The 18,962-nt window shown below is 46.6% G+C and overlaps 1 protein-coding gene across 5 annotated transcripts; it reads left to right on the top strand.

The window, feature by feature from the left end:
* The first annotated feature begins 105 nt into the window (after positions 1 to 105).
* Positions 106 to 18,962, top strand: LOC146431245 (leukotriene C4 synthase-like). 5 transcript variants are annotated; one of them, XM_085073674.1, is made up of 8 exons: positions 106 to 148; positions 4,618 to 4,736; positions 5,664 to 7,091; positions 15,227 to 15,399; positions 16,215 to 16,314; positions 17,314 to 17,384; positions 17,619 to 17,700; positions 18,180 to 18,962. In XM_085073674.1, exons 4-8 carry the CDS (start codon positions 15,342 to 15,344, stop codon positions 18,304 to 18,306), a joined length of 438 nt encoding a protein of 145 aa, XP_084929800.1. In that variant the 5' UTR covers positions 106 to 148; positions 4,618 to 4,736; positions 5,664 to 7,091; positions 15,227 to 15,341; the 3' UTR covers positions 18,307 to 18,962. The 5 variants fall into 5 exon arrangements, with proteins under 5 accessions (XP_084929800.1, XP_084929799.1, XP_084929796.1 ...); XM_085073673.1 differs by lacking the exon at positions 106 to 148 and adding an exon at positions 225 to 895; XM_085073670.1 differs by lacking the exon at positions 106 to 148 and adding an exon at positions 225 to 2,950.

The following is an 18,962-nucleotide window of genomic DNA, read 5'->3' as shown; positions in this document are numbered from 1 at the left end:
CTGTCATTGGTTGGCGGGGTTGCAGGAAGTGCCGGCTGATTGGGTGACTGGGGGGAGGCCGTTGGGATGTGGGCGGGGTCCCAACGGGTCGCGGTCCAGGGGCGCTGCGGTGGCTGACAGGGCGTTGCGGGCGGTAGGGGGCGGTAAGGTGTGGAAGGGGCGGGGCCAGCGCCGCCTCACGCTCTCCCTGCGCTCCCCTCACGCTCTCCCTGCGCTCCCCTCACGCCCTCCCTGCGCTCCCCTCACCCGCCGCCTCACAAATACCGTTGTGTTAAACAGCAAAGCCGTCCTTATTGCCTTCCCATTCCTTAGAAAAGGTGTTCAGGCTTTCTTGCCTATTCTGCAAATTCGGTGTATCCGTTGGTTTTTTCCCTCAATTACAAGCCGAGGGTTTAACAAAATAGTGAACACTGACCCATGCTCCACTGTGTTTGGAGCCTGGCAGTGCTGCCCAAAGGCCTTGTGCAACTCCGGAACCTTTAGGCCGTGCTGTATTTCGAAAACGAATGTCACGTAGTCCAGTAGAGGTGAAATACCGTGTCAGTGTTGAACGTTTGTACATCGAATTGGTATAGAAACACAGGGAAATGCAGAAATAGCTGTCCCTGCTGTGCCGATGGGACAAAGAGCCGAAGGTGTGACGGGACCACATGAACGTGGGTCAAGATTAAACTTGAGGAGTCTCCGTGTCCTGCTGCTCACACAGCCATGTGGCAGCGCAGGGAACACGGTGAGGAAAACAAGCTCCTGGTACCCTGGAACTCAGAGCACCTTTGAGTTGTCTCTGAGCTGCACCAGCTGGGAAGAGTTCAATGGAAAGCTGTGTCTGAACCATCCTGTTCAAAGCGAGCTCCTGAGTGGTCTGTGGGCTGCAGCCTGTTCCAGGAGATAGGAGGTATTCTCTAAGAAGAGCAAATCCAATATTACTAGGAGGGGCGCAAAAAATGTAGGAAAGAAAATGGAGGGTTGTTTTTTTTTTTTTTTGTAAACATAAATCTGTTTTGAGTTGATGCAATGAGTCAGCAGTATAAGTTTCCCCACAGAGAAAATTCCACCGTGTTAGGACAAAGCAAGCAGGGCCCCAGCATTCAGAAATAAGGCTCAGCATAAATGAAATCAGCAAATCCCTGCTTGCACTGAAGTTTGGAATCAAACACATTTTTCCAGAAAGACACCAAGCTGGCTCCTAAACTGCTCTGTTGAGCTACATCCAGACTGAGCAGAAGATGCAGACAGGCAGGGAAACAGTTGCACACAACAGACAGCAAATACTTAAAGAAGAACCTAAAAACACTGTGAAAAAATAAAGAGTAACAAAGCAGCATATTTTAGCACGCACCCTCCTCAAACTAGGCAAACCCATTTTTCCTCCAAATATCTTTCAAGCATTTATTTTGAAACAGGTTATTAACTCCAATGCAACCGCAGGACAGCATGATACTCCTGCTGAAATCACAGAAGCACCAGGAAGTCAAATATTCACACACGCCTTCCCCTTTCTCTCCCACCCTTTCCCAAAAAAGAAAACATTCCTTCCTTTTACAACCTGCTGAATCATGGCACAGGCAGGCAGCCCTGCAGCTGGCTCCTGCCTGTGCTGCTTTGTCATCGAGGAGAACAGAGCAATGTAAGTTAAAAAAAAAAAATCTGCTAAAAGCATATCCTACGCAGGGATCTTCAAGATGTTTGAACTTAGATTAAAGGAATACAGAATGGACATAAGGGAGAGATAATCCAGAAGGAAAACAAAAGCAATGAGTAAAGGAAACAGAATAAACATGCACAGAGATTTAAATGCTTTGGCAGCCAAGAAGGTGGTATTTTTAGACTCTGGAGTGCCAGGGCAGGGAAGATGAAAGAAAGAGAATGGCACATACCACATGGCAAACGTGACATTGTCAAGGAAAAACATTTTGGTGTGTTCAGGCTTTATTGCAGCAGATTTGCTTTGTCCCACTGACAAAAACTCTGGAAGTGTGTCATTCTCTGACTTTGGCAGTACAGTTGGAAAGGCAGAAATCAGGCAGTGTGGTGACACTGGCAGAGCCTGAATTTGCACACCCCAGAGGTGAGAGGCAATGCTTAGTTTATAAGTGCGGTAGAACTTTGAATAATTCCATTTTGGGGAGCTTTTTTTGTCCTAACTGTTTTCAGACAGAGAAACGTCATGCACTTTCCACTGGTACTTTCTTAATTCCCTCTAACTCCGTCTCTGAAGTGTTCCTCCTTCCTTAATCCCTGCAGGGCATTGCCACATTGCTAGAGTTCTCCTTGCATTTCAAGCACTAGTAGTACATATTTTCAGACTCGTCTCCTCTGGAAAACTGGCAAGAAGTGAGTGGAAAATCCAGCAGGTCAGCGTGACAGGAGGGACACCATACTGGCAGAGAGCAGGCAGTCAAGGCAGGCAACCAGCGAGAGAACAGTGACCTTTGCTCTTTCAAACTTTGAACTGCAGGAGGGAGGACAAGCTCACTTCTCTGTACGGGGCAATGTCCATGTGCCCTGGAATGCTTTCCATGGAAAACACATTTCTTTACAAGGATATCTCTGGAGAGCACGCTTGAGAAAAGGATGGGAAAAAATGCACAGACATTATCACAGTGGGGGGGATGATAATCATCTAAAAGGGAGATAATGAAGTCCTGCAATTTTCAGAGCTAATAAACATGAATGTAAGAAGTGTTATAAATTAATGGTAATAAGATGTAGCAGATAAATAGAAGAAAAAAAATCAACAGAGAAGCAGTAGCAGAGCACTCACTGATGGATGGAAAGAAACACCCAGACACAGTACTGAGGTGGAAGAAGACAATCTATGCACCTGATACCATTTGCACAAGCTGGGAAGTGTCCCTGGGAACAGGAACTTTACAGAAAACTTCTGGGACCCAGAAATTCAGAGTTACCCAAGACAAGACAGTAGGTGCAGGTTTAGTCTGGACATAAGGTAGGGAAATCCTGATGGTTTCTATGGGTTGTACACAGCTTTCCCAGCTCCCATAGGCATTGCTGGGCCCCATTTGGCTTCTACTGTGCCCCTTTCCACCAGTTCTTTCATGGACCTGATGTACATTTGCTTGAGAGTGGCCCTCATATATCCCCACAACTGTGCTCTCCCTGAAGGTCTCACACTTGAGGCACTTGTACCTGAGCATGGCTGCAACACATGCAACAGGAGTTATTCCATCACTAGAGAAATGCAGATTACCCTTTGGATTTAAAGACAGTATCCTCCAACCAGCTGAAGACTTGCCAGCAACAGCAAGAGGCTGCCACCACCTTGGTGTCCTGAGGGCATCAGCAATGCCCAAAACACTTTGCAAAGAAGGAAATGCTTGATCCCCACAGCTCTCTGAGAGCATGGCACAGAGAGGGGCTCTGAGCGTGATTAGCAGCGAGACCAAAAGAGAGACACTATGCTGGAACAGAGTCTTTCCACTTTAGCTCACATGTTTCAGATTCACCAGAGCAGAGAGTGACTGACAATAGCTGCTCTTCCACAGCTGCTTAGGGCTCTGTCACAGTTCCTCTGTGATAACCTGCTGAAGGTTAGGACCAACTTGCATGGTACAGCTGGGGTCTGTCTGGCTCAGGGCTTGTGCTTTGTTTGTTTGGAAGCAGTTGTTGTTTTGAGGAACAACAACAACAACAAAAAAAAAACCCTGAAAAACCAAGAACCTCCCCCCCAAATGCACGAAAAACCTCACAAACCCACAACAAAAACAAACAAAACCCCACAACCCCCCCCCAACAAACAAAAAATCAATCAGTTTTCCATGGTCAAGTTTCTGAATATCTTAAGTTTGACAGACTGAGTGAATGTGATTATTGACAACTGAAATTCCATTAAAACATAGAATATCCCAGGGAGAAAGGAAAGAGGTAAATGGGTTTATTATTTAGGGGGAAGAGGGGCAGAACAATGCCCAGACTGACTCCAGGAAGGAAGCAAGGAAGAAAGAATCTTCTCCCATAACAACATGATTGTTCTGGGGCATGGTGAGGTCCCATGGCCAGGATTGCCCAGGAGCCCCCCACCCACATCCCACTAGCCCTTTGGCTTCAGAGGACACAAACTCCTCCAGCCCTGCACGAGAAGTCAGGCATCTGGAACCAGATGCAACCCTGGGCTAACTGAGCTGGCCTCAGCACAGTGCTCCCACTCAGCTGCCTGCTTTCCCCACCACATCCTCTTAAAAAGCAAGCAAAACTATGGTAGAGTAGCTGCATTCCTGACATACCACGTAAACAGCACAAGGCCACCACCTGGAACCCCTGGCCCGTCCTAATCCCAATTTGCTGAAGTCAATAAACAAGGAATTAGCAGCACTTAACTCAGTAACCTCTCCAGACTGGCCACTCTCCCACTTGCAATCATCAGCTCCTGGAGCTGAAGAGGCTGGATAACAGAAATCATACATTTCAGTCATTATAGTGGGTCTTTGTCTGTATCTGACCAAAAAACCCTTACCCCGCCCTTCTTTTTAGGGAAGACAGAAACCCAGATGTGGTTGGTACCCTGCACGCTGTCTTTTGATCCCTATTTTTTATACTTCCCTACTGTTTTCACTTAAATCTGTTGTGTGGTTTTACAATGAGCCTTTCTGTTACCAGCATGCCACCCTCCATGTGGCTTCCTCCTGCATGCTCGTCTGAGGAGCAGCACGGCCATAGATATGCTCGAACAACTTGTGAGACTGAACCTCTAACACCCAGTGCAACTGCTGATGAAGGCAAGGTGGTGCTGAAATACTGCACTGTCAGAATGGCCCAGCTGGGATGTGTGTCCTATTCAGTTGTCCTTGGTATGGCCATCATCTTCTGGTGGATGGCCCACATGGAAAACTGAGCTTGACAACCTCTTAAATTGCCATCAAGAGCTCTGAAAGTCAGTAATGTGCAGGAGGGACTTGCTTCTGAGAAACAACCCCCTCCAGGGAAATCTATTCCCAGTAACTGCTCCTTCCCCACCATATATGAAATGTAGGGAGGAGCAAGTGCTCACAAGGAGGGCCACGGCACAGCTGCACTGTGGCCACGGTGGCTGCAACGAGCCGGCAAGGATTTCATGTGCACCCACTGCATCCCTAATAACCACCGGGTCATAGATTGGAGCTGCAGGGCAGAGGGACTTTGCACATTTAGCTCCCTCTCCGAAAACAACAGCAGTGCTGCAGCTGCTCAATGGGGGTGGTCCATGCCGGGGCGGGGTCCACCCCTATGCTCACCCCAGGAGGGTTTCAAGCAGATGGGAGGACAAGGCAAGTCTGATGCACACCTATTTTCCAAAGAAAATAATAAGAAAATTGTTTTATCTGTATGCTGTAGTCTCCTGTGCTTTCCTAATGACAGCGAAGGGGGCTGGACGAGAGAAGTGTAACAAGGCAGGCTATAGTCAGCAGAGGGAGAAGCTCCTTCTGCTATTTCTGCCTGGGGCAGGTCCTGCGAACACCAGCTGTTCCCAACCGCAGCTCCCCGCTGCCTTCTGGTGGCAAAAATGCATTACGGATCTCCCTCCCGGCCCGGGATTCTCCTCCCAAGGCGGCGCCAAGGCACTTGCACAGGGTGTGTGGTTTGGGGCCCTGTCTCATACCCTTCCTGGCCTCGCCTGTCCTCCCCTCCCTGCAGAGCTGTACTGAAACTCCGCCTCTTTTCTGCAGAAAAAGGCTCCATTCTGTGCCAGGAAGGAAGGGAATAAGCAAACCCTGTGTTTTGAAGGATCCAACTGTGCCTCCAGAAATGAGACGTGTCTCTAGCACTTCTCTGCCTTGCAGGAGCTCCCAGCTCCTGGCAGCCCTTTGCCAACATCCCCAAAATTTGCAGGCACCTCCAAGGCTCCGGATACTCAGGGTTAGCTGGTCAGAAACGGTGAATGGATTTCCATCCCCAGTTGCTGGGAGCAAAGCAGCCAGGAGTGAAGGGCTTATAGGATTTGCTGTTGCTTGTATTTGTGATAGACATCTCCTAGGGAAGGATTAGTTGCAGGGTCTGAGGTAGTCCTGTGCTTGCCTGGACTCCAAAGCCCTGCAGGAACAAAGAGTATACTGAAGACTTTGTCACTGCCTGAGTGCCTGGCTGCCAAGCTGTACTGCCCAGGGACAGCAGTGGGTCAGCACAGATGTGGCAGCAGGATGGAGAACCACTGCAAGCCCCTGCTTGCAGCCACTGCATGGAGCTGTGTGCAGTGAAGGTGACCTTTGTGAGTCCAACCTAGTGATTCTCCAGAATTTTCTGTAGAAATGTGCTGCATTTCTTTGCATTGCTGTGGCTGGCAAAACTGAAGTGCCATTACAGTGATGTGTGCATTCCCTCCCTTGGTTACAAAGGGAAATTTACTTTCATTCACTCGTTGTCAGTATGAACTCTTGCCCAAAAAGTGTCTGGTAATGGGCAAAAGGTGTGCACTGTGGAGATTTACTGGAGGTTTCTTTTATGAGAATGTCTGTGTTTTTATTGTGTCTCACCCAGGAGGCCCTTGAAGTATAGGGTAAACCTGAGACAAGGCCTGCAGTGTCCTTATTATCTTTGTAGACATCTGAAAACCCTTTGGATGGGAAGACAAGGCTGTCCACATCACCAGCAAACACCCTGAGAACACTGCAGCCCTACCCCACACCAGAGGGCTCTGCTTTGGAGCTGCTTCTTCATGCTAATGTGGAAACAAGGGCTCTGATGACTATTATCACCGAACATTTCTGCCCATTCTGACTCATTCCGAGGGAATAGCAGAGCCGGTCCTCTAGGCTCACCTACCAAGTTTGAGCCCTGCTACCACTGCTGTTTGATTATGGGGGAATGAATGGAAACAATGCTTAGTGCTATTTCAGAAACCAAAGAACCTTTTTGAAAGCAGATCTGGACAGAAGAATGTCAACCAAAGAAGAGAATAAATGAGAATCTGGGATCCACTGGGTTTTCTTTTGGTTCAGAGTAAGGAGAGTGAGCGGCATAGCCCTAAGGGTGTGATGTTCTTGCTGTTCTTTACTGTCCTGAGCTTAGCTTCACCCCAGTCTTCAGTGCAGCTGACTGGAAAGCTGGAAATAGAAAAATCCCTAAACATGGCCATTCTAACGTTTCCAGGGCAAATGGTGAGTCAGGGATTAAGAAGGAACTGTGCACACAGGAACTGTGGCTGCGTGCAAGTGCAACAAACAGTGCAGTATTCTCTGCAGAGTTAGGAGATGCAGAAACCCAAGGGAATGCAGAGGTGGGAATTTATTTCAGAGCTGGTTGGCTATTAAAGCAAGCAGAAATTGGGGGATGAGAAGCTTCCTTTGATACTTGGACAGATAGGGAACTGAAGGTGGTCTAGTCAGTCTCAAAAAATGCTTGGCATGAAAGGGAAAGAAAGGGTTAAGGTTACACAAGTGAAACATGACAACCTTTGCTCTCATTTTCCAGTCAAAGAGCTCAGAGTTAGATCTTATCACTCAAGACTTGAATTAATCATGGGGAAGTGTTATAACTGAAAGAAATAGATCAAATTATAAAGGCAAGCTGCTACCAAGCTCAATGGAAACTCAGAAGAATGAGAAGGAATGAAGAGAGAGATCTGATTAAGATTAATAAAAATATTAGCTGTGCCTTAGGGAATGTTGGTGTTCTCAAACACAAATTCCAAAGCCAAAAATATAGTACTTTAGTTTTCCATCAAGCAACTGAGCTGGGTAAGAGCTTGAATTCTTTCAGAGTGGGCTAAATCCCCAGGATGAAGAGGCTGAGCTGAGCTGTCCCCTGATTTGACTTCGTAGAAACTGTGGGTTATAACTATCGGGTGTATATCAAATACGCTCACTATTTTGATTTTACATATCCAGTTCATTTCTTTCATTGATTCTAAATGTTTCCCCCGTTAGACTCTCCTTTTTGCAAGTGCATGTATGTGGAATTGGAATCAGCCACTGACTTACTTTGTAGAAGCTCAATATTCTCTTCATTATTTTGGGGTACTTTAAGACTTTGTCCTGTGAATGGGTACATTTTTAATCTGTCCATCAACTCAGTGAGAAGCATGTTTCCTTTTGTTTTTTCTGGACAAACCCCAGCCAAGGTAAAAGTGGGTTGAGCTGTGAGCTTTCTGCAATCCTAGACAGACTTTTGTTAGAGGATGTTTTCTGATACCTTTTTACAAGTCAACAAAAAGAATCAGAGACCCTCCTCCCTTTATGAATACACAGGTGTAAATCTGAGGCTAACTCAAAAATCCCCAGATTAAATTTGACATTAAATTTGTGACAAATTGTTTAGTATTTTTTTAACTGATTACAAGCCAGGGTTTGCTTTCCAGGTCTTCATATTTTATATTTATATTTATATATATACATATATAGATACATATATATAAAATCTGTATATCTATGACAAAAAATCTATATGTAATAAAAACATAAATAAAAATCTATGTATCAGGTTAAGAAACCCTATATTTTGGGTGAAGATCATGAGTACAGTAAATGTTAAATTCTGAAAGGGTTGATCATTTGAGGATTTTGGGAGTAATTTTAACTAATTTTCACAGGAGTGAAAAAAAAGTGTTCTGCAGATAGTAGTTGACTATGTTAATCTATTGTAAATATTGAACCTCTGGAAATTATAGGTGGAGATTTTTCTGTTTGCTTTAGTAATAACTTAAACACTGGTCCCAGATAAGTACTGTACCAACAGAAAGGATTCATTTTGGATCTCTGCAAGTGCTGAACAAAAGCATCTAATTGTGATGTAAAACAGTGATGACCAGCAATCTTGTCAGGGCTTTCAAACAGCACAGCCCAGGCTCCTGTGTGCTGAGCTGTGCTCTGCCTCCCCAGACCCTGGATAAAAGCCTGCTCCAATCATGCAGTGCTGGCAGGCAGGGAATGGATGCTGCCCTGCGGGCTGAAGCCAGAATAGCCAGGAGACATCAAGCACTGACTTGAGCACTGAGAATTTTCCTAACAGGAGTGGCCACCATCAAGACACATCAAGTTATTAGGCATCCCAACCCTGTGCAGTATGGAGCAGACAGAAAGGCTACAGGAAATTCTGGAATTACAGCAGGTTCCTTCTATCTTTTTCCCCAGCAAACCTCCAGGGTGTCAGTGGAACAGCTCTAGCAAGGAGCTCAATAACTGCCCCGTGTCACTCAATGAATCTTCTTCTTGTCAGAGCACTTACAGACACCATCCATCCTGCTTCCAGGCTTTGGGAGGCAGAGTCACCAAAGTAGCATTGCTTCAGTTGCCATTTCAGCCTCCCAGTGGTTAAAAGCATGGGTGTTCAATCTGGTATTTAGCACTGTTTCTGGTCATGAAATTCCTTTACACAATTGTGTCATGCAACCATTTCACACCCTAAAAATAAACCCAGCTTGTTTTAAAGCAAGTCCTTTGTCCCAGTGTGGGATTGGTCACCAGTTTACGATTGCAGAGAGGTGGTTTCTCGTGTTTGGCCAAAGCACCTTGTTCTTGATGCCTCTTAAAGGCCTGTCTGTCTGTCGTGGCTTCCCAGGACACAGCCACTCACTGCCTTCCTCTGTAAGCCAGTGTCCCCACAGCTGGGGAGGCTGAAGTTGTTCAGAAGGTGCTGGAAGAAGACCAATGCCAGGATGGGTTCCAGTGGCACCTCTGGGACTGCTCTTAGCACAGCTTTGCAACCCAGGAGCTGGGACAGAAAGGGAAAGGCTCGGAAGAAGTCTCAACTTTTGGTACCTTAAATGATGCCCTGCAACTTGAGATGCTGGGGGTAGAAGTTACCTGCCCTTGCTGGGGGACAGCAGAGCTGGGTGAGCCTTCACACAGCACCTGGGGTCCCTGTGGGGCTGAAGGCATCACATTCCTTTGGCAGCTCTCCCCAAGGACTGTCCCCAGCTCCACTCTCCCTGCAGTTGCCACCACTGTCGAATACACAAAGGTCAGCTCGACCTTGGCCAGTCTCTGACCCACAAAGGCCACAGGAAAGCATGGCCAGCAACCAAAAACCCATCTGCTCCCACAATCACATCATGCTTTTATGACCCATAGTTGCTGCTGTCTCCCTGGTCCTGTGCCAGCAGGAGAGTGGAGGCTGACTCGGTTTAATTTCTGCTTTGGAAATGGGAGAAGAAACAGAGCCTGTTTGTGTTCCCCTGTGCTCAGTGGTTTATGTGACACAGGCAGCCTCTTCACTCTGCTTCCACGGCTCTTGCAGCCTCACAGCTGCAGCATGGTGTGTGTGCTGCTCACTGACAGCATCCCACCTGCTACCTGGGCTCCATTCCCTGCCCAGCATATCACCTGGGGCAGCTTCTGGGGGCTGTGAAGGAGTTCAAAGAACAGTGCCAACGATGCTCTGCTGTCATCCACAGCATTTGCCTTTGGTTCATTCTGAAGATATATTTCAAAACTTCTTGACACTGCTGACGTCAGAGGAGTTTTACACAAACATCTGTCTGCTTCCTGCCCTCACTACCTTCTGCCTTCACACAAGCCTATCCAAATGAGCATCATTTCTTGTCCCAGGGTGATGTCTGGACACTCTGTGGTCTCACCCTCTGTATTTTTCTGTCTGAGCTGTGGCCCAGTGCTATGGACAGGGTGACACAGGGCAGGACACTCAGCAGGACTTGGGTTCAGGCACAGTCCCGCAGCTTTAAGCAAAGAGAGAACAGCAGCTGCTGTGAGGAGCTATCGCAGATTTCCCCCCAAACCATCTCCATTCCCTCAACCCCATGTGGGACAGAACTTTGGTGTGAAAAGTCACCATGAGGAAGAGGGACTAGTGCCCTCCTGATTGCCCTATCCCTGAAGATATGACCTTAAACAGCAAGGTGAATTCCACTGACTCTTTCCCAGTTCCTGACAAGCCGAGGGTCTGTCTTTTGCAAGAGACTTAATAGGAATAGCAATCTTCCCCCTGGAAAACATCTCCTTAGAGCTGCCCTCACTCTGCCCCTCCAGTGCCTTGCCCAGCTTTATCTCATTACCAGGTAGGGCCAGCCAGCATCTGGGTTTTCTGGTCCAACCAAGATAGAAAAGCTAAACAGCTCTGTTTCTTCACCTCTATAATTTAGGAAAATGGAAGCTGCACTCCATGACTGCTCTTCAGCCTTTGATGTATTTTGATGTACCCTGTAGCCTTGCAATTTTTCCCCCACATCATTATAGGATAATACTAAGTGTATGCTAACATAAGAGCTTCCAAAGATGTTTGAAAGGCTTGTTTGTCCCTCTGCAAAGGGAAATCCTCTCCCTCCCTGACATATGCACTTATCGCTCCAGAGATTTATTCTTCAAGCTAGCCACTTTCTGGCATTGTTCCTTTTTTGTTTATTAGCTATTCCTAACTTTCTGTTGAATAGGAGGTAGGAAAATTGGCAAAACACATGGAAAAGGCTTTCCTTGTGTGACAATAACACAAGACAAGGCAGGGCAAAAGAGACTTTTAATTAGTATTTTTAACAGATGTTGATCATAAATGAAGGGGTATAACTCATTTGCATGTAACTCAGTGCCTTCTGATGATGAATTAAGGGGAGAATTTTGGCATTGCTTTTATAATGATGTGCGCTCCAGTCAGACTTGATGTGCATATGGATAAAGCTCACCAAACTCCATTAGAAGAAGGCTTAAAATAATTTCTCCAAACTATCCCTAAATAAATGAGTATATGTATTTATCTATGTGGTTTTCCAAAGACTTGGCTTTCCATCTTGCTTTATAAAAAATTACTTTTAATGTTTTCCCTGTTTGATCTCTAAAGCAAAGCCCTTCACCTTTACTGAGACGAGAAGTGCTGTCAATAGGTACTTGCCTGTGGTCCTGCTCCATGCAGTGGCATTCAAGCAGCCCAGAGATTGGTTTGGCCCCTAGAAATTTTGCTGTAACTAAATATTTGCGAACATTTATGTGACCTCTTTGATCTGCCATAGATATATAAATGTCAGGAATATCTGTCTGAAATAGGTCTGGATGAACAGGCTAAGGCACATCTCCAACATACACTGAGTTTGTACTCCAAGGGATGAGTTGCATAATGTGAAGCTGGATGTTGCTGACAAAACCAACCACCTGCTCTTTTGCTTTGTGAAAGAAGGATCTTCTGCATAGATGCACGTTTTAGGAAGAATTAGGTAATTCTTGTCATGCAAAGTTTTCATGGTTATTTCAAAATGCCTAGGACACACTTCAAAGCGCTCAGGAGATCTGAGCCAGCTGAAGCCTTTCTCTGAGTCCTGTTGGAAATCCCAGATCAGAAATTGTCTGCAGCTGTCCCACTTCCTGTGAACACGTGGCCAGTTGTGCCTTCCTAAGGAGTAAAGTAATGAATTGTTCTTTTCTTGTCAAATGTTTAGCCTGTCCTTCCTTTCACAGATGAAAAAGCCAAGAACCCCAGGAAAATCTCAGCACATGTTAGTCTGAGATTAAGAGAAACCTCCAAGGGAATGGGACGTCAGGAGGGCGCATTGCCAACCCCACCACCCCACCCTGAGGAGCTGTACTTGAACAGACTGAGTTCCTTGGAGATGAGCTCTCTTTCTTTCTTTCCCTGGAACTATAAAAATTCTTTCTTCTCTGTGAGAAAAAATTCTTTTGAATGAACCCTCCCCTCTTCTTTTTTTCTGTGTTGTTGTGACAAAGACAGTAACTGTTCTCACGAACAGTTCCACAGTCACGGGGTTGGATGTACATAGTGGCTGCAAAAGGATTCGGAGGGAAAGGAAGCACAAGTACAACCTACATTAGAAAATACTTCCATATTTGTGCAATAGGATTGGAAGAACGAGGTGCCTCCATGCTTCACAGCTGAAGGGTGAGTTGCTCATCTGCAAAATGGTCTCCCTTCCACTGACAGAAAGCTCTTGAGCTGTTGTATGCTCCTGAAATACATTTCCAGGGGATGTTACACTATGTAACCAAATGAATGTAACTGTAAATGAATGTAACAGTGCTGGACTCAGCACTGCTGGCTTCTCCTTGCCCTGCTGCTCCACACAAGCAATAGGTGCTGTAAACTCTAGGTATGCTTAAAATTTGTCCAAGGCGTTTTGTTGATCATTTTTCTTCCCAAGGTTATTTTCAATCCCTATTGGTGTCACAGTCCAGCTCAGAGTGAAAATTAGGAGGCAGAAAGGGTTATTGACTGCAGGAAGAGGTGGCAGAAGCAACCATGGGCACAGAGAAATGCCTCCAGTGATGACTCAGTGGGACATTGGAGGACTTTGGTCCATGTTCGTTGATGCGGGGCCACGTTCACATGGCATAACCTGGAGTGCAGAGCTGAGGTGTAGGAGAGGAATACAGCATTTCAGTGGCTCCTGCTCAGCAAATCCACCTTGAGGTGCACCTGGCACTGCAGGACTTGTCTTTGCCTAGAAGGGAACTTGTCTGTGTCAGCCTCGGAGGGTGAGGTTTTGCAATACGCTGTGGTCCATGGGTGCAGAGGCTGCCCAGAGGTGACTGTCATCCAGGGGCACTTGGTGCTGTCAGGGAAGCACATGTGCCTGTGCCTTGTAAGCACTGAGGGAGAATGGAAAATAAAGTGAGTTCTGATGGTGAGAAACAGTGACAAGAAAAACATTGTGTCCTTCAGGAGTTTAAAAACAGCTTGAAAAATTATGCTTCTGGAGGAGGGAGGAGGAGGGGGGAGGAGGGGGGAGGAAGGGGGGAGACATCTGTGCTTGTTTATTCATTCATATTTCTATTGGCCTTCATTATATTTAGACCATGCTCGATGATGACACTAGAAGTGTTTTGTGTCTAATGATGATTTGGAGAGCAGGAGCACTCTGTGGCAGCCTGTGCAGCTCCTCCAGGCCCAGATTCCATTACACACATTTGACACTGTTGATGCAGCTTACAGTGCACTGTCATCTGATGGAGGTGTTAAGCTCAAATCTTTTCTGCTCAGTTGTTTTCTTTATTTTCTTTCACAAGCAGGCTGTTATCAGACAGGAGCAGAGGGAAATCAAACATCATTAAGCACTGCAAGACCTCTGCCCTTCTTGAGTTGACACGGGGGAGTTCTTAATTGCTTTGACAACTAAATAGAAGAAAACAAAACACAGTGTTCCTCATATTTCTAAACAGTCACTGCAATGGAAAGGGTTCAATTTCTTAGAGCTGGTGTTTGAAAAACAATGGAGTGTGTATTTGATATTTGGAAAAGTACTAACCTGGGACATTGTTACAGCCATTTTGGGTGCCTTTATACCTTATAGAGAGGCAGAAAACCAGAACCAGCTTATTGCTTCTTAGAAAGCCTATCAAAGACATCAGGCATGCAATGTAATTTCTGTAAACCACTTTAATTCAACTTTCTATAAAGGGGTGTTCAACGATCGATTACTTTGTCTTAACCTGCTTTCTTTTTTCCCTGGTCTGATGGGAGAATTCTTTGAATGAAGAGGGAGGAAGGAAATAAAGCTGGTGGTCCCAGCAGCTTTTGTCTGTGCCAGCTTTGTGCTGTTAGATGGAAACTAGATAAATGGGTCTCTCCTGACACATGAAAATGTAATTTTCTTTTGGCTATGTCCTGATGAATTCTGCAGGTTTTTCCCCACAAGGAATTCCCTCAGCTGTTTGTGGTGAGAATTCCTTGGGCTGAGGATTGATCAGAAGCCTTAAATACACATCTCCCAGCCTTTCTGGGATGAGGGCTGTCTCTGAAACCTCTTTGGGGTCTGACAGTCATTCTGCAGGATCCATCCCCAGATAAAATACCACTGTGCAGGACAGATCTAGAGTCCTTTTATACTTCACCACACTCTGTCTTACCCTCTCAGGCAGTTTTTCACGTGGGGGCTTTATTCGAGGCTGTGTCAGTTCTCGAATAAGCCATTCTCCATACCCAACGCATGCTGTCCAGAATCTGTGTAGGATTATGTACACAGGGATGTGTACCTGGGAATGCTGCCTGTGCTCTGGTGGGACAGGACAGCCCAAGCACATCTTTGGTTTCTTCTGCAGCGTTAGCAAGAGGGACATGCCTTGGCCTAAAGCAGACGCCCTGGGGGGAGTGGATTAGTGGGCTATTGAGATTTGTCCATCCATTCAGCTCCCAGTTCCCTTATCTCTCCATTTGTCTCTCTATTGGCTTTTCCACTTCCTCATAGCTCTGGTCCTGGAAAAAGGAGGGCGGGAACGGAAATACTCCATTAAACCTGTCTCCACTGATTTCCATTTCCACAGCGCATATGATAACGGGCAAGCCAGGCTCCTCCTGGGTGTCAGTACCACAGACTAAGTCTTTGCTTTGTTTGTTCAACTAGAACAAACCTAGGCTGCTAGCTACCATCGCCAATTGCCACATCAGCAAGGACTGAACCTGGCCAGAAGAACTTCTGATCAAGAAATAAGATTTTTCTAGGGTCTGGAAAAGTCAGTATGTTGGATCAGATTCATTGGCTGGCTGCTGTGACAGTCCTGGGAGTCCTGGAGCAAGGTAGGGGCCATTGGTTGCATGTGCTCAAATACTTGCCGGATTGATCTGCTGTAACTCCACTGATTTTCTTTTGGTTTCATATTTAATGTCTCCTGTTGCACTGGCACTTCACTGCTTTTCAGACAGTAAACTGATATCTTGTCTGGGTTCTGGAAAGCATTCAACCAAATGAATGCATGGGAAGCCCTTTCTCTGAGCTGACCTACCCTCTCCATTCTGAAATTTTTGGTAGATCTTTCCTTCTACAAATGTACAGAATTTCCTTCTTGGGGTTTATAGCAGTTCCTGAAGTGCATATAGATGTCAGCATACAAAGAGCTTTGTGGTGTGAAAGGTGGAAGGATGGGCTGTGGTGGGTCACACAGAACATCTCCCAGCCATGGGTCCACATTGCACGACAATTTAATTCAGTGTCTGGGTGGCTTAGATGTGACACCAGTTCCATCCTGACACAGATATCAGAATTTAGAAGGGGAAAAAAATTAAAGGATTGAAAAAACCTTAAAATTGTCAGTAACAAAGTGCATCTGAATTGTGTAGCAGTTACTGGGGGAATTACAATCTGCTGATTATGCAAGAAAGCAGATAACACTGGTGGTACAGTGACTGCACACTCCTTGCTTCAGTATAGCTCTGGGTCATTCCTTTTCCTTATCTAAAAGGTACCTGGGATTTTACTCTAACTTTTTCTGCTATGTGGGGGTGTGGGTTAGGAGGAGACTGCAGATCTTTTTCCCCAGCCTCTGGCCAGCTCCTGACCCCAGTGTGCCCAGCCACAGGACTGACCACTGCTACTTTTCTCTCTTTTGCGGCAGCCTACTTCTTCCTCCAGGTGATCTATGCTAGGAGGTTGTTTGGCATTTCACCTCCAAAGATCTCAGGCCCTCCTGAATTTGAAAGGATCTTTCGAGCACAGTAAGAAACTTCTCTTACCTGATGTTTGTCAGATTTTGTGTAACCTTTCCCCTGCTTTGCTATTCTTTTCCTGGGACTGTAATTAAGAAATTACCTCCCTCGAGGTTAATTAATGGGTTGAAGAGTCAACATCAGGATTGGGTTGGCTCTTGAGTCATAAACTGGCCATTGCTGATAGAAATCACACAGGAATCTCAGCTGTACAGTGAAGGGCTGCTAAAGACATAGCTCTTGGTTCCTGAGACTTAGGCTGTTTTTTTCCAAGTGGTGTCCGAACCTCAGGCAGCTTCAGCCCTGCACTGAATCTCACTCACAGAGAAGGACTTGCTCCCAGAGAGATCTGAGCTGGAGCTGAGACGAGGAGAATTCAGCATTTCTGCTGTGACTTCTGTGCTAGGGCTGCAGTGGGGAGGAGGAGCTTCCACTTTTGTTGTAGCTAACAGCTGGAAAGAAAGCAACTGAGCAGTTGGAGCAGGATCACCTGTCATCCCCTTCTTTGCTCCCTCCCCAGCCTAGACTCAGCTTCATCCAGCATCTTTTGGTACTTCTGTGCCTTTGGGAGGACACATACAAACAATCCCAACAGTTAAGTGCTCCCTCCAACTCCTGCACAAAGCCCAGGCTGCTCTGGCCTTACCTGCTTGAGGGACAGACCTTCCCTACAGCTTGGGGCTTTGGGGCATTGACAGCAGGGTTTGAGCTGCAGCACACGGGAAAGGGGCATTGGGAATGATTCATGGAGCCTTTCTGTGCACAGCCTGACCTGGGAATTTTTTACTTAATTTCTTATGCCCTGGAGACCCAGTGCCTTCCACTGTTTAATTTCTGTGAATAAAGTTGGGATGGGAACTGTGTGGAAAAGTGCAAGCCTGGAGGCTTTTCATGGCAACATCAGTTCTAAAAAGCAAAAGCCTCCAGTGTGTGGAAACTGCTAGGGGAAGCAAAAGAGGAAGACCTTCCTTCCTTTCCCTAGTTTATGACCTTTCTCTTTCCTGCCAGGGTGAATTCCTCTGAGTATTTTCCCATCTTCCTGGCACTCCTGTGGCAGGCTGGACTCTTCTTCCATCAAGGTGAGAAGATCCCATTACCTGTTTTGTCACTGGATCTGTTCCCCTGAGTGCTGCCTCTGTCCTCAGGTCCTGCTCAGCTTCTGAACAATAAATTAGGCAGTAATTCTGTCTCTGATGGGACAGTAGAGCCAGAGGACACAGAGTCCCTATTCCTTCATTTTGGACTACCATCTTGATTCCAAGTAGCTCTGAAAAGCCTTTGGAGATTGTGACTGTGATCTCTCTTAAACACAGGTCTGGCTGCAGCCTTGGGTCTGCTCTATCTCTGTGCCCGCTATTGCTACTTTATGGGATACAAGGCATCATCCTCAGAAAGGTAAACAACCTCTTACACACTCACACACACTCACACACACTCACACACACACCCACCCCCTTACACACACACACACACACTCACTCACACTGACACTCACTCACGCTCACATACAGCAGCACTCAGGAGAGTACATGGTAACCCCCTGGGGGTTGTATTTGGGAATATAATGTGCTTTGGGGATGCTCAGGACTCTTGGGTGCCTCATGGTTCCTACATGACTCGCCTTGTCTCCAAGGCGTGATGTGAGAACATAGATACAGGGCTGGGGCAGCAACCTAAGTACTGGGCAAGGCTGGAGCTGCCCCAAGCCCTTTTGGGTGTGTGTGTTTGCTCCCTCGAGGTGGAGGCAGGGCATAGGACCCCACACAGGGGACAGGGGACAGCCAGGGGTTGCCTTTCCACCCCACTTCTGCGGGGAGGAAGGGGCTGTGCCCAGGTGGGAAGCTCGGTGTCAGCAGCTGTCTCTCTCCCACCAGGCTCGCCTCGATGTATTTCAGCGCTGGAGTTCTCTGGATTCTCATTGCAGTGTCAGCCCTGGGCATCTTGCATTTCCTCCTCTCTCACTACGTGGGGCTGAATGTGCTCCAGCTTCTCACAGCATGACCCACTCCTCTGTCCTTTATCACTGTCCTCATCTTCAAGTCCTGCTCCCTCCTGCCCGTCTTAACAGACTGGCTACAACTCAACAGCCCCCAGTGAGAAATTTACTCTTTCCTGAGCTTTTAACACGTCCTTGCTCACTGTCCAGCACTGGCAGGAACTGCTGAGCTCTTCAGGAAATATTTTTCCGCCATGGCACTTTGTGCCAAGGTCTCCACATCTGGCAGCTCCATCGTGTCTGATGAGGAAACAAAAACAATCCTAAACAAGGAGAGTTTTAGGAAGACTGGACACAGAAAAGCAAATTCTTCTTACTTTGAGTTTCCCAGTGAGTTGCTGAATGGAAGGAGAATGTGTTCCCCATTCTCCAGCAGCTCTGCCTTCAGCCCAGGCACTGAACACAGATTCATACCAGTTCTCCAAGGCCCACACCTAAGAAAGGCATGTGTTTGGAACAAGATGTGGGCTGAGACATAACAAAAGAGGTGAGAGATAAGCTGGAGCAGCCACCAACATGTGCAAAAGTCTATTAGTGCCCTCATGCTGGTTATCCGTCAGTGCTGTAAATCAGACTGAGCAAAATCATCACCACTGCTGCGTGTGCCACTTCAAACTCTGCCCAGTGACAATGGGCTCAAATACAAAGTCACTGAACTTGC

The sequence above is a fragment of the Lichenostomus cassidix genome, chromosome 13, assembly GCF_008360975.1.
Source record: "Lichenostomus cassidix isolate B80296 chromosome 13, HeHo_3.0, whole genome shotgun sequence".
In the NCBI taxonomy this organism is placed as follows: Eukaryota; Metazoa; Chordata; class Aves; order Passeriformes; family Meliphagidae; genus Lichenostomus; species Lichenostomus cassidix.
This window is presented reverse-complemented; position numbering and strand designations above follow the sequence as displayed.